This window comes from Nanorana parkeri, unplaced genomic scaffold (genome assembly GCF_000935625.1).
Source record: "Nanorana parkeri isolate BGI_ZX_2015 unplaced genomic scaffold, ASM93562v1 scaffold2461, whole genome shotgun sequence".
In the NCBI taxonomy this organism is placed as follows: domain Eukaryota; kingdom Metazoa; phylum Chordata; class Amphibia; order Anura; family Dicroglossidae; genus Nanorana; species Nanorana parkeri.
In genome coordinates, this window is record NW_017308729.1 from 104,711 (window position 1) to 123,065 (window position 18,355).

Here is an 18,355-nt window from a genome sequence, read left to right on the forward strand (position 1 = left end):
GAAGTAAAAAAAAAACACTATGCACTGGTTTTACTGAAGTCTAAATGCTGCAAATATATAAAAGGATCAAATCCTTTTTATTTGCTGAATTAATTAATTAATCACAAACTGCTAGGTGCTTACAGAAGCAATCAGAAAAGGGGTTAAATCATTGCAGGAGGAGCGTCTCATTTTAGGCACTAGGACCTAGGAGCAGACACACACACTGGCAGGAATCCTTTGGCTGGGAGCTCAGATAACAAAGGCAGATTGGAAATAGCCATCATTCCAACAGCATCCTCAGCTTGTACCAGTGGCAGCACGGTGAGTAGCTGCTTTCCAGTAATGCATGTGTTAGCCTATTCATTCTAAATTCAGTGCTTGGCATATTACAAAGAATAGTTTTGGAAATTATGTAGAATAAACTATGTGCTTACTGAGACCACTTTTCACTCACTAACATACAGCCAGATTATTTTTTAAATCTAAGCATATCATTTCTAGTAATAATTATTCATTGTAGCATTGGTTGCGGCTATGCGCATTGACAACCAACTAATACGACTAGGCGTTAATGGATAGAATTTGAACCATGTACTACAATTATTGTGGATGTAAAATGTTATCATAGGAGTGGTCCAGGGGGGGCATCGCCTGCTGTGTCACATAGGTGACAGACAGCAAGTGGATTGCTGTGCTGCTTATCTCATACTGAGCGGTTGTTACGGTAACAGAGGGCTTGGTGGATGCATGTAAAGCTGTAAATGTAGATCTGTACCTATATTCTGCAGATTAAATCTTTTTCATTGATATGTAACATGGTGTTGTATGCTGTCCACTAATATTTGATGAATCATGAAATCAAAATAGCAATATATCATCTGTTAGGTAAAAAAGCAATATGTAATATGAACTCTTACATGAATAACAGGTTAATCTTTTAAATATATAGCAAAGAAAAAAGGCAATGGCTTAGGAAAGTAAAAATCAAAGCATGCTCAGTTAGCATATTAGGGAAAGAGAATGTTAATGAAAAGCAGGTATAGTATAGCATTTGTTTCCTAGAAATTTAAATTTATTCAGACAATGAGCTGGGCGTTACGTTAAGAGGTGTGGATTCCATTTCTTAGCTCTGCTACATAGTATTGTAATAATACATCCCCCGGTGCCGTACAGCCAGAGGTGAAGAATGCTAGGCTGACATATATATTCTATAAAACATGCAGAATGTAGAGAAATGGGAGAGGCCAATTGTCATGAAGTTAACCCCTTCCTTTCCATTGCTACATACAGTGTTGCAGCTGTGCTGTAGAAATATATTACCAGGTTCTCATGTTCCACCCATTCTCTGCAGCATGATGTCTAGGATGGATAGTAGAGATATAGTGCCTTTGAACAATACACAGGACTGATGTAAAGCCATTTGATAAAAGTGCTCGTTTTTAGAACAGATATTTCCATCCTGACTGCACCGTGCTATTGTGTTAGACTCTTTGGCACAAAGAAGTAATTTTTTTAAATTGGGTACTGTGGGCGTGAGACTGAACATGTGGACGACGGTTAGCTTGTCTAGAAGCTGATCAATAATCCTTTGTTGCTTGCTGTCACGTACTGATAGCAAATTTTATAGGTATGCATTTTCTGGATGATTCTAGTTTAAATACCATCCAAGGAAGTGTATTCAGAATAGGTATATTGTCTTAAAAGATATTTCTCTGCACAAATGTGTGTGTAGTTGCTTATATTTCTATACTTGAACATATCATTTGGATAATATAATTTCTCATTTTTATGAGATAACATGGCTGGTAAGGTTCAGATTCAAACTGGATTTCCCTGATCTACATATTATTAAAACTGGGAGGAGGTGCAGATATTTAAAAGTTTGTTGATCCCCAGCAATAGAAATAACAGCATAAGAAAGGGAACAAGATCATGATGGGCTAAGGTTCAATTACATTTAGGTTCACTCAGCCGCATTCCTTATGTATTTCTTAAACACTTTCCCCTCCCTACTTGCAAAGTATATTGCCACCTTAGGGTGTAGGCACTAAAACGTGCATGTTCATAGTGGACAATTTATTAGGTACACTTATCTAGGACCCATATAGAAGTACATATGGTCAATCATAATTCTCAGTTATGTGGTGGCATTTGAATGATGCTCAACTGGCATTAAGGGGCAAAATTAATCACTTAATATGTGCTGAGAAAACATTCCCCAAACACTACAACCAACTGCCTGATCTCCTCACACAAGACAGTATGTATCCATGGCTACAGGATATGCACACCATATTCTGACCTCACCATCTGCATGTTGCAGAAGAAATTGGGATTTGTTGATCATGTGCCCACTGTAGCTTCAATTCCCTGTTCTTAGCTAACCAGGCATGGTCTTCTGCTTTCATTGATCAAATTGTTGTGTTTTTTTATGCCCCCTTGTACTCCAGTGCAGCAAAGAGAGGCTAATTGAGTAGGGGGGTTGTTCTATCACCTTGGACTAGTCTAGCCATTCTCATCTGGCCTTACTTTTCACCACAAGGTTTTAACCCCAGCAATGCTGCTTACTAGATGTTTTTTTTATTTTTTTTCACCATTCTCTCTAAGCACTAGACACTGTAGTGTGTAAAAAAAATCCCAAGTCAGCAGTTTCTGAGATAATGCAACCATCAGGTCTGGCATCAACAACCAATAAACAGACAAAGTCCCTTGGATCCTGCATCTGATTCATGATTTCCTGATTGGCTACTTGTGAAGGTTTACCTAGTAAAGTGGGAGAGGTTGATTCCTAAATTACAGATTACAAAACAGGTTGCTCCACTTTGCAGTTGATTCGTTTTGAAAATGTGCCAAATGGCAACTATTTTTTTTGACTAACACAGGAAAATTTTAAATTGGCATTGTAAAATTATCTCATCCTAAAGAGAGGTCATGAACCATGGCAACTTTGTTTCAGTATATTCCCACATGGTGTACTGTGTCTTATTTGTACTTTGGCTCCATATCCTCTTGTCATCAAAGCTAATTCCATTTTCCGTAGCAAATGATTTGGCCATTTATCTTAATATTTGTCTTATTCATACACACAGCAGGGCTCATTTAATGTATTTTTGTAAAATTCAGACATCCTATGAAGTTATTTAGGCACAGCTGCCAATGAATTGCAAGCTTTCAGGGCAGGTCTGATGTGTTGCTGTGAAAAAGTTGTCCTAGTTGTTATTCAACACATGTTGATATATAAGGCCATTTATGATTATATAATATCTGTTATTTTTCGTTTCAAAGCTCACTGATTAAGTATGACCATCTAAACAAAAGTCACCCATGCATCTCATGCCTTAGAACTCACAAAGTATATCTGAGATCCATTGTCATAGAGATAGACTAAGGAAGAATAGGGACCATTAAAGTATCAGCTTGGCCCCCTTCCTTTCAACTGATGGAGAAGCTGTCCCATCTGCATTGCCTGTACTGACATGGCAGTGCATGCCACAGAGTTCTCTTTATAACCTCGATGCCATCTATGTTTTTGCAAATCTTGCTTAATGGCTTATGTCTGTGAAGGTTCTCATTCATCCAGATCATGGTATATCTGTAGCAAATAAATTAAAGCAACTGGACTTGCTGTATTTTTCTTGAGGACATTTCAATGGACATCCGACCAGCTTTCTCATTTCAGAATGACTTGTACAAAAACACTTGCCATATTTCCATATTTATTCCCAGAGATCTTTTGTACAAGTCATTCTGAATTGAGAAAGCTGGTCGGATGTCTAGTGAAACATCTTTAAGAAAAATACAGCAAGTCCAGTTGCTTTGATTTATTTGCTACAGATATACCATGATCTGGATATATCTGGATATATTTTTTATATTTTTTCCACTGAAAACCAATTCCCCTGGCAATTTTAAATATCCATAGAATGATTAGTGCGAGGCATTATATTTCTCTTCTGAAATTAGCCATGTAGTTACATAATCTACATTTTTACATTGTCATGTTAAGCTTAGACGGTCCTTTAATCCTATTTGAACATCCTCCCTCACACGACGCTTGGATTGCCAGCTTTGCCTCCGGTCATACTACTGGCAGAGTCTGCCATGTGATAATTGCCTTTCTTGTTGCATCCCTCAACCATGGCAACTGATTCTTTTGTGTGGGCTCAGGCTGCGGCAGAATCAAATAGATGACATCATGCCACATGTACGAGGAGTGTCTTTTATATTTAGGAAATGTGGCGGCTCGAGTAAGATAAAACAGATTCATGGTGATGAGTCATGGGAAATGCTAAAAAATGCTCTAGCCATAAGCATTTTTATAGACAAATTTCAAAATAAAGTGAAGGTTAAGGAAAAACGAATAAGAAACGAGTTGTAAGGCCTGCAGTCACACCTCTGCTATAACTAACAGAACTGGAATAAGATGACAGGGTGTGTGTTTTCTCTTAGGGCTCTGTGAGTGAGGAGCACCTGATATTTTTCTACATTATCAACAGACAATGTTACCCTGTAACAGTTACATTTTGTAAACTGTCTATGTACCCTAACATTATAACATGACATAAATGTTATAATATTTTCATTATTCCTCTCTTTGTTTAACCTGATGACACAGAAATTTGGCATGCACATTACATTCCCAGCATTTAACACATGCTGCCAGCTGTCAGCGTAATGATGAAGAAGTAGGAGTGCCTTTCTCAAATCGTGCTGGCTAGTCTTTAAACAAGGCCTGTCCATGATGTAGATGCCACCTGTCCCTAACTTCCAGGGACATCTCCAGGTTTTAATCATTGATATGTTTCAGATCTGATCATTATTTTACCTTGCAATATTTCTATTCACATTACAGTATGTTGGTATTTAAAGGTTAGCATTAATCAACAAGGGAACATCTAAAACTAAGTAATTGTAGTGTGCCATTGTCCTATGAAAGCCGCATTTTAAAAAGGAAGATTAGGCAGCCACCTGAAATATATTTTAAAATGCTGACAACTTTAAAAACACTTGAACACTAGGAATTGCCCTGTCGCCTGCTATCCGGGTTTATTGCAGTCCTTCACCATTATGCTTATGGCTCGTATTTTATTCATTTCGATATGAAACAGGTCTGGTTAACCTAATGCAACTTTTTCTCCTACTTTTTTGCTCAGAGGATTGGTCTATGTTCATAGCAGAAAAGAGTGTGATTCTTAAAAGCTGTAAGAGATATTTCAGCATGTTGTAAAATTGTAGGAAGTTTACTGTGACTCACTAAATATTATTTGTTAAAGGACAACTGTACTGGGATAAGTTGACTGTCATCGCTGACCGTTTTTCTGCTGCCTTTCTGTCTATGATTTTGGCACAGCATGCAGCAAGTGAAGTCAGAACTTCTGATATGCACATATGTTACAGATCACCAACTCAGAGAGGCAACCATTACATCAGTAAAAGGGCCAGGAAACTAGTGTTTCTAAGCATTGGTCCAACTCCTTGTATCATAGATAGTGGACGACTGCTGCCTGAGTCTTTAGATTTGGACATGGTCAGGCAGTGAAAATAAAAGCCAATAGCGCCAGAGATGACCACTCCACTGGAGAAATATATATGCAGAAGTTCTACATGTCGCTGCCCCACATCAGTCAGGGAGACTGTAATATCTGATGAGAAAACAAAAACAAGGGGCGCCTCTTGTTTTTGTTTTCTCAGTGATCAAGATGCCTATAATGCTAGCGGCAGGCCAATAGTTCTTCTGGGGAAAACTCCATCAGTGGCATAAGACTGATAGGCAATAGTTCCCATGAAATAAGAGCAGCATCAAAGGTGGCTGCTATGCATATAGATATGCACTTTTGTAAAAAAAACGAAATTATAATATTTTGTGTGTGGCACCAGTGTAATCTCTAAGGCCACCTTTATATGAAGCCCCATCTTTTCCCTGTCTTGTTTTTAGAGAAAAATGGGGGCAAAGAGATAGCCATGCAGAGTATGATACGTGCAGAGTGTGATCAGATTTCCTTGGCACACTGAGTAGCCCTGAAATAGACACAAAAAAAAGCAAAGACAACTTTTGTTTTTCTATAAAATCCTGCATCAACTCACTATGTGTACCTAGGAGAATATGCATTATATTCTTTTTTTTTTTTTATTCGAAAGAGAGAGACAAAACTGCAGACAGTCATACAGATGAGTCCTTCTACATACACTATGTACAAGTATAATTTTTTTGGTTTTCCTCTAGAGTTTTCCTCCAATCTTGTATCCCCCTGTGTAAGTGGAAAAAAACTAGACAAAGTCACCTTTCCTTCAATAAGCTAAACTAATTCATCTTCAAGGTTCATATACCCTCTTGGCTTTGTATGGGCTCAGGTGTTTAGGCTGCTGTTTGCCTCAATTAGCAATCCTTGCATTTAAGCATGCCTCAATTCAGCCACTTTCCAGTATCAATTATTCACCATCTCTGAGCAACATGAGAATGTGCTGGTAACAAGTAAAAGGAATTATTAATGTTACATGGGGATTGCCCTGTTTGTTAGTTTCTCTGGATAAGACATGGAAGTAACATTGTCATCTCTGCATGATTGCCTCTTCTAGGTCTCCAGAGGAACTAAGACATGGAGCTCGATTTTGGACACTTTGATGAGCGGGATAAGACTTCGAGGAATGCAAAAACATCTCGGATGAATGGCTTGCCCAGTCCTACACACAGTGCTCACTGCAGTTTTTACAGAACCCGTACCTTGCAGGCCCTCAGTAATGAAAAGAAAGCCAAAAAGGTCCGCTTCTACCGCAACGGCGATCGATACTTCAAGGGGATAGTATATGCTGTCTCTGCTGACCGCTTTAGAAGTTTTGATGCCCTGTTGGCTGACTTGACCAGGTCTCTCTCTGATAACATTAACTTGCCCCAAGGTGTACGCTACATCTACACCATTGATGGAACAATCAAGATTACTAGCATGGATGAACTAGAGGAAGGTAGGTTACTATCTTGTAGTCTTTATTCTCATTTTAAAATACATATTTCTATTTCTACAGCAGCTGGATTTATAAGATTTACAGAATGTTCAGTTACCATGTAACCTCATGAGGTCGCTTGAATTTCTTGTCAAATGACAAATTGCTTTTACAGTCGACACTCATCAGAAGCCTGTTACTTGGATTAGTTCCCCTAACACCAATCAGAGCAAAAATGACATGTATGAATTAAACTCAGCATGTGGGGATTTTATTTCATACAAGCAAAGAATTACATTTCATCATTCAAAACCTCCAAGTTCCTCATTTGCATTATGTTCTTTTTACAAACTGTACTTGTACATCAGCTCTTCTCTGGAAACCTGCAGTATACTACCCTTTGATGCACGCTAAAACATTTTGCTGAGCATGTGATCTTCTCAGACACAATAAATAGTCCCAGTGGTAGATCTGTTACTTCTGTTACATCTTTCACAATATTATTTTAGTCCAGCAATCTCTAGTCGTCAAATAAAATAATGCAGTCCCATGGTAAGAACTTCTGCCTCTCTAGAGGAATCACTTCTGCAATCTGTATTATAACATCCAGCAATTTGCAGTCTAAAATAACATGCTGTATGATTGGTTGCAGTCAGCCTTGAAAAATCTCCACTCCTTCAGTAGTCATGAAATAGGGACTATTCTAAAAAACAAAACAACAAAAAAAAACTAGGTAAGTGTTCTGATACAACATTTTGTTTTCTATTGATAATTATAACAGTCAAAAATAAATAGAAAAAATATTTGTAAGGACAATATATTTCCCTGCAGCATACAATATATATTTAGCTTGCCAGCCCTTAGATGTGGTAGCTGCATTTTTTTCATTTTATTACATTTTCTTTATGCTAAGAACATTTTCTGTAAATACTGGTCCTGTCAGAATTCCAGTGCCCTTGTAGCTTCTGTACACTTTACTGAATTCTCTTGTAATGTTATCAGTTTTTCCATCAATCTTTTGTGAGCTAGAAAACACTCAGGTGAGCAGCTTACACCTACTGACAATGCTGCTCCTTTATACATACAGTACAGTGAGTGAGCTTGTCACCCTAGGACAGCAAGTATGTTACTGGCAGGATCACCTGATGAAAATACAGGAAAAAAAGCCTGAAAAAAAGAAAACTAAAACAGCCACTACTGTACATCTAAGGACTGGTAAGCAGTAATCAATTATTGGTTTTGCACTTAGATACGTTTTAAAAGTGATGCAACATTTTTATGTTTTAGATAGAAGGGAATCCGCCAGGGCCTTCCACACTGAATATTTAGCTAACTCCACCACAATGCAAGTTGTGGGAACCATCTGCTTAAATGTTAAAGTGTATGTAAACCAAGGACAAAAATGTAATATATTGCAGCTTACCAGTCCTACGATGTAGTGGCTGCAATCATTTTCTTTTTTCATTCTTTGAGGGAACTGATAAGATTGTTTGAGATAACACGGCAAAATGCACAGAACAGCACTGGATTTCTGGCAGGACCAACAAATACGTTTGTTTGCACTTAGTAAACAGATATAATACAAAATGCTTTCAATTGTTTTTTTAACAGACCAAAAGGAAGCAAATAGGATAAAATCATTGTAAAGGTGCCCATACACCTTACAATTATCTGCAGATTTTCTGTGGTCAGATGGAAAAAGTGCAACAGATTGACCCAGGTGGAGATTACTCCATCCACACAGTTAAGTGTAGATGGAGGAATCTGTGGCACCTTTTCCATCTGACCACAGAAAATCTGCAGATAATTGTAAGGTGTATGGCCAGCTTTAGAGTTTACATACACTTAAACACAAATTGTGCAAATCAATTTCTCTATCAGGGTTATTCACAAAAGGGTGAAGAGTTTGGAGAAGGCAGGAGAAGTGAACAATCTAGAACAACATAGCTGATTTGGAAAAATTCTCCAATTCAGCTCATGTTCCAGTTAAACTATGTTGTCCTAGACTGTTCACTTCTCCTGTCTTCTCCAAACTCTTCACCCTTTCGTGAATAACCCTGTATGACTTCAAATTTCAGGTTTGTCCTTCTGTCTGTGAACTGTCTCTGTGAGCCAATGCAGGAAATAAGCGGTGCAATGGTCACTGGGAAAATAAGTCACAGACAGCAATAAAGATGCTGTCAGAGGGTCTAGAAGTTTTTTCTCATTGTTATGCTCAGCTCAACTTCAGCTTTATCTACATACTGCAATAACTAAAACAGAAAAAATACAATACTATGCTGGCCAAGCCGGCAATTTCAACCACTTTCATTTATGATTGTAAAAACAACCAAGCAAACAAATTGAACTTACCCCCAACAGTTTCTGACAACACTGTGAAAGGATATAAAGTGTTGGTGGTAGGTTGGCTAGGTCTACCCTGTTGCCTTGCAATTAGAAATTGGTCAAAAGTGGTTACATTTGCCTGCTAATTATGTACCTACTATTAGAACACAGTTTGCATTCAAACAGCAGGTGAGCACCAAATACACACTTTAAGAATCTAGGACATGTTTTGGGGGCTCAACAATCCCCTTTATCAGTGTTTAAGCAATTCATTGAACAAATTTAAAAGTATATTAATTTAAGAGCTTAAATATAGAAAATGAACTGCGCCAATAAGCAAGCTAACAGCTACAAGGCACTAGAATGTACACCCACTGTGAGTGTGTATACGTGAAAAAAAAATAAGTAAATGTGCCGAGCTCCAACAATGAGCCACCATTTGTTTGAGTCACTGTTTTTTTATACTCTTTATATCTGATCATTGTTGGAGCTCGGCACATTTACTTATTTAACTCAAGAGCTTGTGCTTGTTTTTCAAAGCCAAAATGGGTAGTCAGTGGGTGTCATCAATAGACAGCTTTCCAGGCAAAGCTGTCTATTGAATACACCCACTACCTATTTTTTTTACAAACTGGGTGACCCCTGGATTCCGAGCGAACCCAGTTGTTGTGGGTAGCTGCCTTACCCAGGCCATTGGGCCAAAACATAAACACTCCACCAACCACCTAGAAAACTGGGTCCAGAGCCTCGATTTTACCTTCTCTTTAATTACCATTAGATCTCAAGGCACAGTTGTAGACAGGGGTCAGTCTTTGGGTTGTCTGTGTTTGCTGAGGTCTAAAGATATATTTCAATCTGATAAGCTGAAATTGTTAAGGAATGGCTAACATTTATGCTATGTCCATGGGCAATTTATAACTAGATTAGTAGTTTTTCAGTTTAGATTATTAGAAAAGCTCAACAAACCTGAAAGACGGTTATGTCCCCCATTTGCTGTAATACATTTTCTTGCACAAATGGCCCTTTTACTAACAAACACTTACGGAGATTCATATGGGAAAGATTTTCCCTGAGTCTTAATCTGTTACTGGCCAGAGGGCCCAGGTGCCTCTCTGGCCATTAATTTGTGTACTGCTGACACAGCAGCTGACTCCCCAGGTCCCCAGGGTGAAGTATCAGATGTTTAAATAGGGTTTATCTGAAGCAAATTAAGTTATAACATATATTTTAATGGAGAGGTTTAAAAAAAAATATGGATTCCTGTACCACTATTATGTATTCAATAGGTCTGATAAAGCAGAGCAGGGGACACGTGTCTGTGCTTCCTATAGCAACCAAAAACACATTGGTTCATGCTTTTAAACCAGAGAAATAGCATTTAGAATGTTATTGGTTATGGCTGAAAAAGACATAGAAGACAAGGTGGAAAATAGACCCATGCCTATAAAGTTCAACATTTTATAAATGCAGCAATGTTGGTTCTCAGGAAGGCAGAGCAAAAGTATGACCTATACAACTGCAAATGTGGAAAATGTTATTTCCTGACCCAACATACACATTGTATCAATACCATGGTATTTCCTCCTCTCTTTTAGTTATTATAACACTACTAACAGTTGTGAGGAAAGTGTTTTTTTAATTCTCTTATTGATTTTGCAATCATTACCTTATATAGTAAGGCAATCAACAGCTTAGTCACTTTTACTGTAAACAACACAATACACCATTAATGTCCTCCTGTCCTTTGTACAGTTCTTAGAATAACACATTAATTTGGCAGATCTCCAATCTCTTTTATTACCTTAGGGGCTCATTTATAATGGTGAATATCACTCACCGTACACTATTATACATTGATGCACTACACACACAGCGACCATGTCTCCACATTTTATGGCTCATTTATAAAATGAAGGTTGTGGTATGTAGCTGGAGGAGCCCCACGGAGTTCTCTCTGCTTGGCACAGCAGAGAGAGCCCCAAGATTGCAGGGTAACTGATCATAAAACTTTGACAAGTCGCATGACCAGGCTCTCCTACCAGCATTGTTTTACCTAAAAATTCAACATATATGTAATAGTGCTCGAATGGCTTCAGTATTACTGAAAATAGCGGAGTGCTAGCACATTTATAAAGCACATCACTGTGAAATGTAAAGACCTACTCAATATCTGGAAGTCCTGGTTCCAACGTATAGCAGCTATCAAAATTATACATCTTCCTTAGCTATTATATGCAGTTAGAGTCCTTCCTGTTCACAACCCTCCTCACGCCCTCAGAATTGTACAAAGAGAAATTCATCAATTCCTCTGGGCAAACAAGAAACCAAGAAGTTGATTTACTTAAGGCAAATAGGTTGTTAACTTTGCAAGGGAATTTGCATTCTACTACATACAAGCAAAAATATATATTTTTTTATTTTCCTTTCATATGATTGGGTATTCTTTGCAAAGTGAAATTTCACCACATTCACCAACCTAATGGAAACATCCCATGCAAAGTACGAATTCCCTTGAAAAATGAACAGCCTATTTGCCTTTAGTTAATCAACCCCCAAGAATACCCAAACTGATGACTTACTTACAGAAACTGTCTGGGGGCCAGGAAGTACCTCATTCCATAATATTCATAAATTATCAGATCTTCCAACCTAACTCAATAAAATATAATTCCACTTATGAAACCATGTTTATGGTCAGTTTGGAGCCACTAGATCTCCATCCTCTCTGCACTGATAATTTACGTTCCATTTTCCCCAAATAAAGAAAAAACATTTATAAAACCTATCACATCCCATTCTCTTAAAATAGTGGAAATAAATACACAGGAGCTCTAATCTCTTCTTACCTACCTTTACAAGCTATTATTTCTTCCAGGTCTAAAAAGCATACAAAGCTTTAAAGCCTGGTTCTCCTCAGGTATCACTCGCCTACACCAGCTATACACTATATTAAGAGAATTAAGAGCTTTACCACTTTCCAGGAGGAATTTTAACTCTCAGTTCAAAGCTTTTTAGATAATTGCAAGTTAAATACATCCTGATGCAAACTACCAACACTACCTCCTCCCTCCTCACCTCCCTCATTTGAAGCCAAATACTTAAATGACCTGCACATGAGGGACAAGGTATCACTCTCATACTTTTTCCTAAATCTGGAAATTTCCATCCTACTGTTATATACATTATATTTCCAAAAGTATTGGGACACCCCCCAAATCATTGGATTCAGGTGTTCCTTGAAATTTCCTTGCTATTATATATTCCACAGTCAACTGTTATTGGTATTATAACAAAGTGGAAGCAACTGGGAACAACAGCAACTCAGCCACGAAGTGATAGGCCACGTAAAATGACAAAGCAGGGTCAGCACATGCTGAAGCACACAGTGCGCAGAAGTCATCAACTGTCGCCAACTTCGTGTGGCCTTCAGATTGGCACAACAACAGTGCGGAGAGAGCTTCATGGAATGGGTTTCCATGGCCAAGCAGCTGCATCCAAGCCTTACATCACCAAATGCAATGCAGAGCGTCGGATGCAGTGGTCTAAAGCACGCTGTCACTGGACTCTAGAGAACTGGACACGTGTTTTCTGGAGTGACGCATCTTCTCTGTCTGGCAATCCAATGGACGTGTCTGGGTTTGGCGGTTGCCAGGAGAACGGTACTTGCCTGACTGCATTGTGCCAAGTGTAAAGATTGGTGGAGGGGGGATTATGTTGTGTGGTTGTTTTTCAGGGGTTGGGCTTGGCCCCTTAGTTCCAGTGAAGGGATTTCTTGAGGCATCAGCATACCAAGACATTTTGGACAATTTCATGCTCCCAACTTTGTGAGAACAGTTTGGGGATGGCCCCTTCCTGTTCCAACATGACTGTGCACCAGTGCACAAAGCAAGGTCCATAAAGACATGGATGAGTGGGTTTGGGGTGGAGGAACTTGACTGGCCTGCAGAGAGTCCTGACCTCAACCCAATAGAACACTTTTGGGTTGAATTAGAGCGGAGACTGCAAACCCGGCCTTCTCGTCCAACATCAGTACCTGACCTCACAAATGCGCTTCTGGCAAAATGGTCAAACATTCCCATAGACACACTCCTAAACCTTGTGGACGCTTTCCCAGAAGAGTTGAAGTTGTTATAGCTGCAAAGGGTGGGCCAACTCAATATTGAACCCTACGGACTAAGACTGGGATGCCATTAAAGTTCATATTTGTGTAGAGGCAGGCGTCGCAATACTTTTGGCAATATAGTGTATTTCCAAATGGGTAGAAGATTTAGGAACATCAGTGGAAGCTTAAGACTGGTCACAGATTTGGCAATTTCTAAAATCAAATTCTCCAGACATTTATACCCAAGTGACAAATTGCAAATTATTCTGTCAAGGATACCTGGTACCATTACTATCGGTGTTTGTATCCTATATTTTGTTTCCTTTTTCTTTCTGTTGGTGTCCAGCAAGGCCAGGATGGATGACAATCCACATGTACTGCAATGTTCAGGAAGAGAAACCTGGTTTGTCATTTTTCATCATTGTGCTTTTTGATATTGCTGACTGAAGATTGCTGACTGATGTACAATCTTGGACTACCTGTCTGTCTTGTTCAACTGTGCTACTTTTAAATCTCATTGAAAAATGAGATTAAAACATTGAACATAAAAATAACCATCTTCTTCATAGAACTAGGAAGTTGTGATTGGTTGGGCTGTGCGTCTCACACAGTTCTTATACGTCATGATGTTCTTTGTTTCTATATCGGTCCAGAAGTTTCAATAGACAGAAATGTTGATGTATCAGTTTCTGAGAGTATATAAATACAGCTGATTTTAAGTACAATATGGTAAGAGCTCAATTAGGATTGGGTTTCTGCGACAATATCATTTACTGCCTTATGATAAAAAGTAATAAATATGAGCTGGGTATTCATAAGTTTATTTACAGGAATAGGTGGAATAGTTTTGTATCAAAAACAATGTCCAGGTTTCCTCAGATTAGTTGTAACCCATCCCATCCTTACGCCAATAAAACTAGAAAAAAGCAATACCAATTGCTGAGACATTGGTGTCTATTCACTAATCTGCCGAAGGATCTAGCCGTAGCTTCAGCTGATCCTTCGGCTAGCTTCGGCCCCAGGACCCCTTCGGTTCAGTAGAACCGAAGGGCTTCTGTACGGGCTATTCACTATAGCCCGTACAGCTCCCGAAGTTGGCCGAGCGGCTCAGTCGAGCCAAAGGGTCGACCTGATGCAGTTCTCCATCAGGTCCCCTCTGGTGATTGACAACAGCATAGGGCGGGTGCAATAGCTAGTTTGCTATTGGCTATTGCAAAGTGAAATAGCCAATAGGAATCTAGCTATGCATTCCTATGGTGTTTGTTTGTTTTTATTCTGACGGCAGCAGAACCGCTCGGCCAATAGAAACAGTTGGGCGTGGCTAGCTGTCACTGCTAGTTCCGCCCAATCATTTTCTATTTTACTTTTTCAACTTTTTTCTATTCTGCTCTGTACCACAGAGGTACCGGGCAGAATAGCTGAGACTGCCAGAGTTTCGGCTCAGCCGATCCAGATGTTGGATCGGCTGAGTCGAACTCCTTCTGCACTTCTGGTTGGCCGAACATGCTGAGCATGTTTGGCTGACCCGAACCCAGCCGCAGCAAGCCGATGTACGGCTGATTTTAGTCGGTGTACGGCTGAAATCAGCCATGCATGCCAGAAGTGAATAGCCGAACAGCGTTTGGCTCACTTCACTTCGGGTCGGTTATTCACTCGGCTGCCTAAGGCAGCTTAGTAAATAGACCCCATTGTCTTTTTAGGAGTAAAGTAATGATATTAGCCAGTGGTAACTGGCCTGTAAACTTTTTAGCCTGATAGGTGACCCTTCTACCCCTAGGATGACAGATTTTTTTTATTGTTGTAATCTAAATGTAATCTCTAACACTGAGCTATATTTTCAATAGTACAGTGAAAACTTATTTTATAGTACTTTTGGAAGAAATACCAAAATATGAACTACATGTTAGGCAGATGAATATCTCCAACATTTGTGAGCTGGTGTGCTCATCCAGCCCTTTCTAACAATATGAAAATACACTGCAGCATAAGCATATTCTGAATGTACACTTAATACTGTACTGAGAGAGAAGTGGTGCCAGTATAAATGTTGCTGCTTAATCAAACATAGCAACATTTTGACAGGAACACGGAGCAATTGATTTTTAAAAGATAGCAGAGAAAAGGTTCTTAAAATTCTGATTTTTGCAGCACTAACAGAAAACATAAGAGGAAAGTTAATTGCTTGCTATAGTTCATACAAGCAAGAGAACTATTATTAATTTTCTTTATTCCTCAAATGAAATTTCCAGAATTGGGATGGGCATTTTTATAAGACAACCCTACTTGCTGCTCAAGCAATAACTGTATCATATCTTAGCTGTAGGATTGATGGAGGATCATACTAGCTGGCTACAGTGATTTTGTCCTAAAAAAACAGGTTGCTGTGTAGTACTGTAGTCAAAATAGATTTTTGGGGTAATACGTAAAATGTAAATACAAATCCCTCCACCTCAAATCGGAAATGCACCCACCAATTTGTATACCTTTCTATCACAGAAAGGTATATGTATCACATTTGAGCATGGCATGATAACTTTATATTATTGTATCTTTCTAGTATAGACTAGTAGTAGCCATAGGGGGGTTGGGATTTGTGGAGTTTTTCATGTACAGATTGAATTTTAATTTAGATTCGTTGAGTACTGGAGTACAGGAGATTTCCAAAATGTCCTGACTAACAGTTCTGGCTCTATTCAAAACAACTTAGTTTGCGCTAGGAGTCGGATTTAAAACACCAGCCGCAACAATGTGTGTTTAAGTGCTTTAAAGAGAAGTGGGTATGTTGCGCTTGGTAAGCGCAACATACCCACTTCTCTTTAACAGTTCTGGCTCACCATCATTTTGCAGTTTGCAGAGAAAGGCGTTCAAATACTGCATATCAAAAAAAAATTGCTCTCTCGTGGCTCAAGTTCACTAAACAGTAAGGAGTTGAAACCTACCGTTTGTTATAGTTCAGCTGCAGGGGAATACTGCTCATACTATTGAGGCCTTTTTCACACCAAATTCAGAGCAGATCTGCTCAGGTTTCTGCACACGCAGTGCAGTGGGTTGTGCCGCATTTTTGCTGCGTTTTTGATGCGTTCCGGGCCGTTTTTGGTATAAAAGAAAAAAAAAATTTTTTATTTTTTTTAGTTTAACATGGGCTTTCAGTGTGTTCCAGGCATTTGCATGCGTTTTTGATGCGTTTGCAGTTCCAGAGCAGGTAAAATAGGGCCTGCTGCAGTTTTTTCACCTGCTCTGGAACTGCACGCTGCGATGTGAACTGGAGCAAAAATACCATTGGAATACATTGGACACAGTTTTGATCCGGTCTGCAACTGCTCTGCTCTGCTCCGTGCTTGGTGTGAAGGCCTTAGAAGCATCAAACATAGTGTGAACAAGGTATACATGTGTCCAGATACTGTATTAATAATAAAGGTACAATCCAGTTTAAAAATAAACCCTTGAGATAGATACATAGAGTACACCCTACCTGATTACTAGTTAAGTTTTTTACATGCACCAGTCCCCCCACTCTTTTTTTTTTATCTGGTGATTCTGAAACATACCAATTGGTGATGTTGGAATACCCATTCAGAGATGTTTTGTTTGGCTTTTACATGGAAAAAAGACTTTGCCCCAATCACATTGAAACCTAAACTATGCAAGTTTCAGGAACACTCCTACTACCCATTTACTCACTGTGTATAGAAGTAAATGTGATTATTCTGCAGAGATTTAAAAAACTCACAATAAGGTAAATTGAGTGAACTTTCTGATTTTAGTATAGTTGCTGTGTTTACTGAATTGCATTAGTAGCTCATTGGAAGCTTTACCTTGTTGCCTGGATTTGCTCCTTAAAGAGGTTCCACTAAGGTCATTGGCAACATTGACCAAGACAACAATGTTTATTGGCTAGCATTAGTAAAATATGCTTTATTTGTTGCCAATAAATTATTGATATAGAGATTGCATGTTCAAAATAATAATATAGAAGGTTATAATAGTGGTGCTGGGTGGCAAGGGAACGCAATGTCAGGGTGCAGAGAGCCAAGGTTACTGGGTTCTTCATAGGCCTGAGTGCAAACACTGGCTACTTTTAAGAATGCAGGGAGGCTGAATGCCACCCAATCTGGTGTAGGTTTCTGGATTGAGTTGTTCGCTGAACTGAAACTAAAATGTTGTTAGCCTTTAGGCCTTCTTCAGACCTATGTGCTAATTTACCACAGTTGTAACACATGCAACTCTGTGTGGGGCATTGTGGTGCCATTCATTTAGAAAGGCACCCTAAAGGAGAAGTATAGTACAAAAGGTGGGAACAAACATGTTTGTATTTTATGACATAGGGTGCTCCTAGCTTGATAAAGGGCTAGACATTGCCTAAAACAATGCTGTGGGAGCTTCTCTGTTTTGCACTGCTATGCTTATGTAAAAAAGTAATGGCCAAAGAGCATCACTTGTTCAGATGTACAACATTTTTTGCATGCTTGACGTTCCTCTGAGTTGTTGAACGAGGTTTGATCCTGGCACCAGGAAGTGGATAAGTACAAACCCTTCAGTAGATCATGTAAAATATAGGAGCCACAAATACGTTGTTAACGATGGAAGACTTCCTGTGCTGGGAGCTAATTGCCGGTATCAGAAAAGATCACTGCAAGTTAGAGGAGATCAACAGCAGTTACTTAACGCCAGGTCCACTGGGGGATAGTATAGTATAGACTATTTGGGATAACCCAAAATAGTGCCAATACCTGGCATATGCGAGGCAACTACTATGTATGTGTGGTAGCATTGATATTTATGATGTAAATGTAAGTACGAGGATCATCCACAACAGCCATATCCAGAATAAAGCACATACAGACTGGTCCCTGCAGCAGGTGACTCTGTGCAAAGGGACATTGCCTTCTAATTTCTGGCCTCATCAGCTCACGCCACCTCCCTAGCTCCCCGGCTTTTGCTGTGATGTAGACTGGCACTATAATCCTTGGCCTGTCAGCTAACACAATCAACTCCCCCCCCCCCATG

The 18,355-nt window shown here is 39.2% G+C and overlaps 1 protein-coding gene across 1 annotated transcript in view; it reads left to right on the forward strand.

Annotated features, from left to right (window-relative positions):
• Positions 1-218: 218 nt before the first annotated feature.
• Positions 219-18,355, forward strand: part of LOC108801721 (neuronal migration protein doublecortin-like) — a 32,612-nt gene continuing 14,475 nt past the window's right edge. Inside the window, exons 1-2 of the mRNA XM_018573629.1 lie at positions 219-303; positions 6,559-6,942. Of these exons, the coding sequence (XP_018429131.1) occupies positions 6,579-6,942 (364 nt within the window). The 5' untranslated portion in view covers positions 219-303; positions 6,559-6,578. The remainder of the gene's footprint in view (positions 304-6,558; positions 6,943-18,355) is intronic.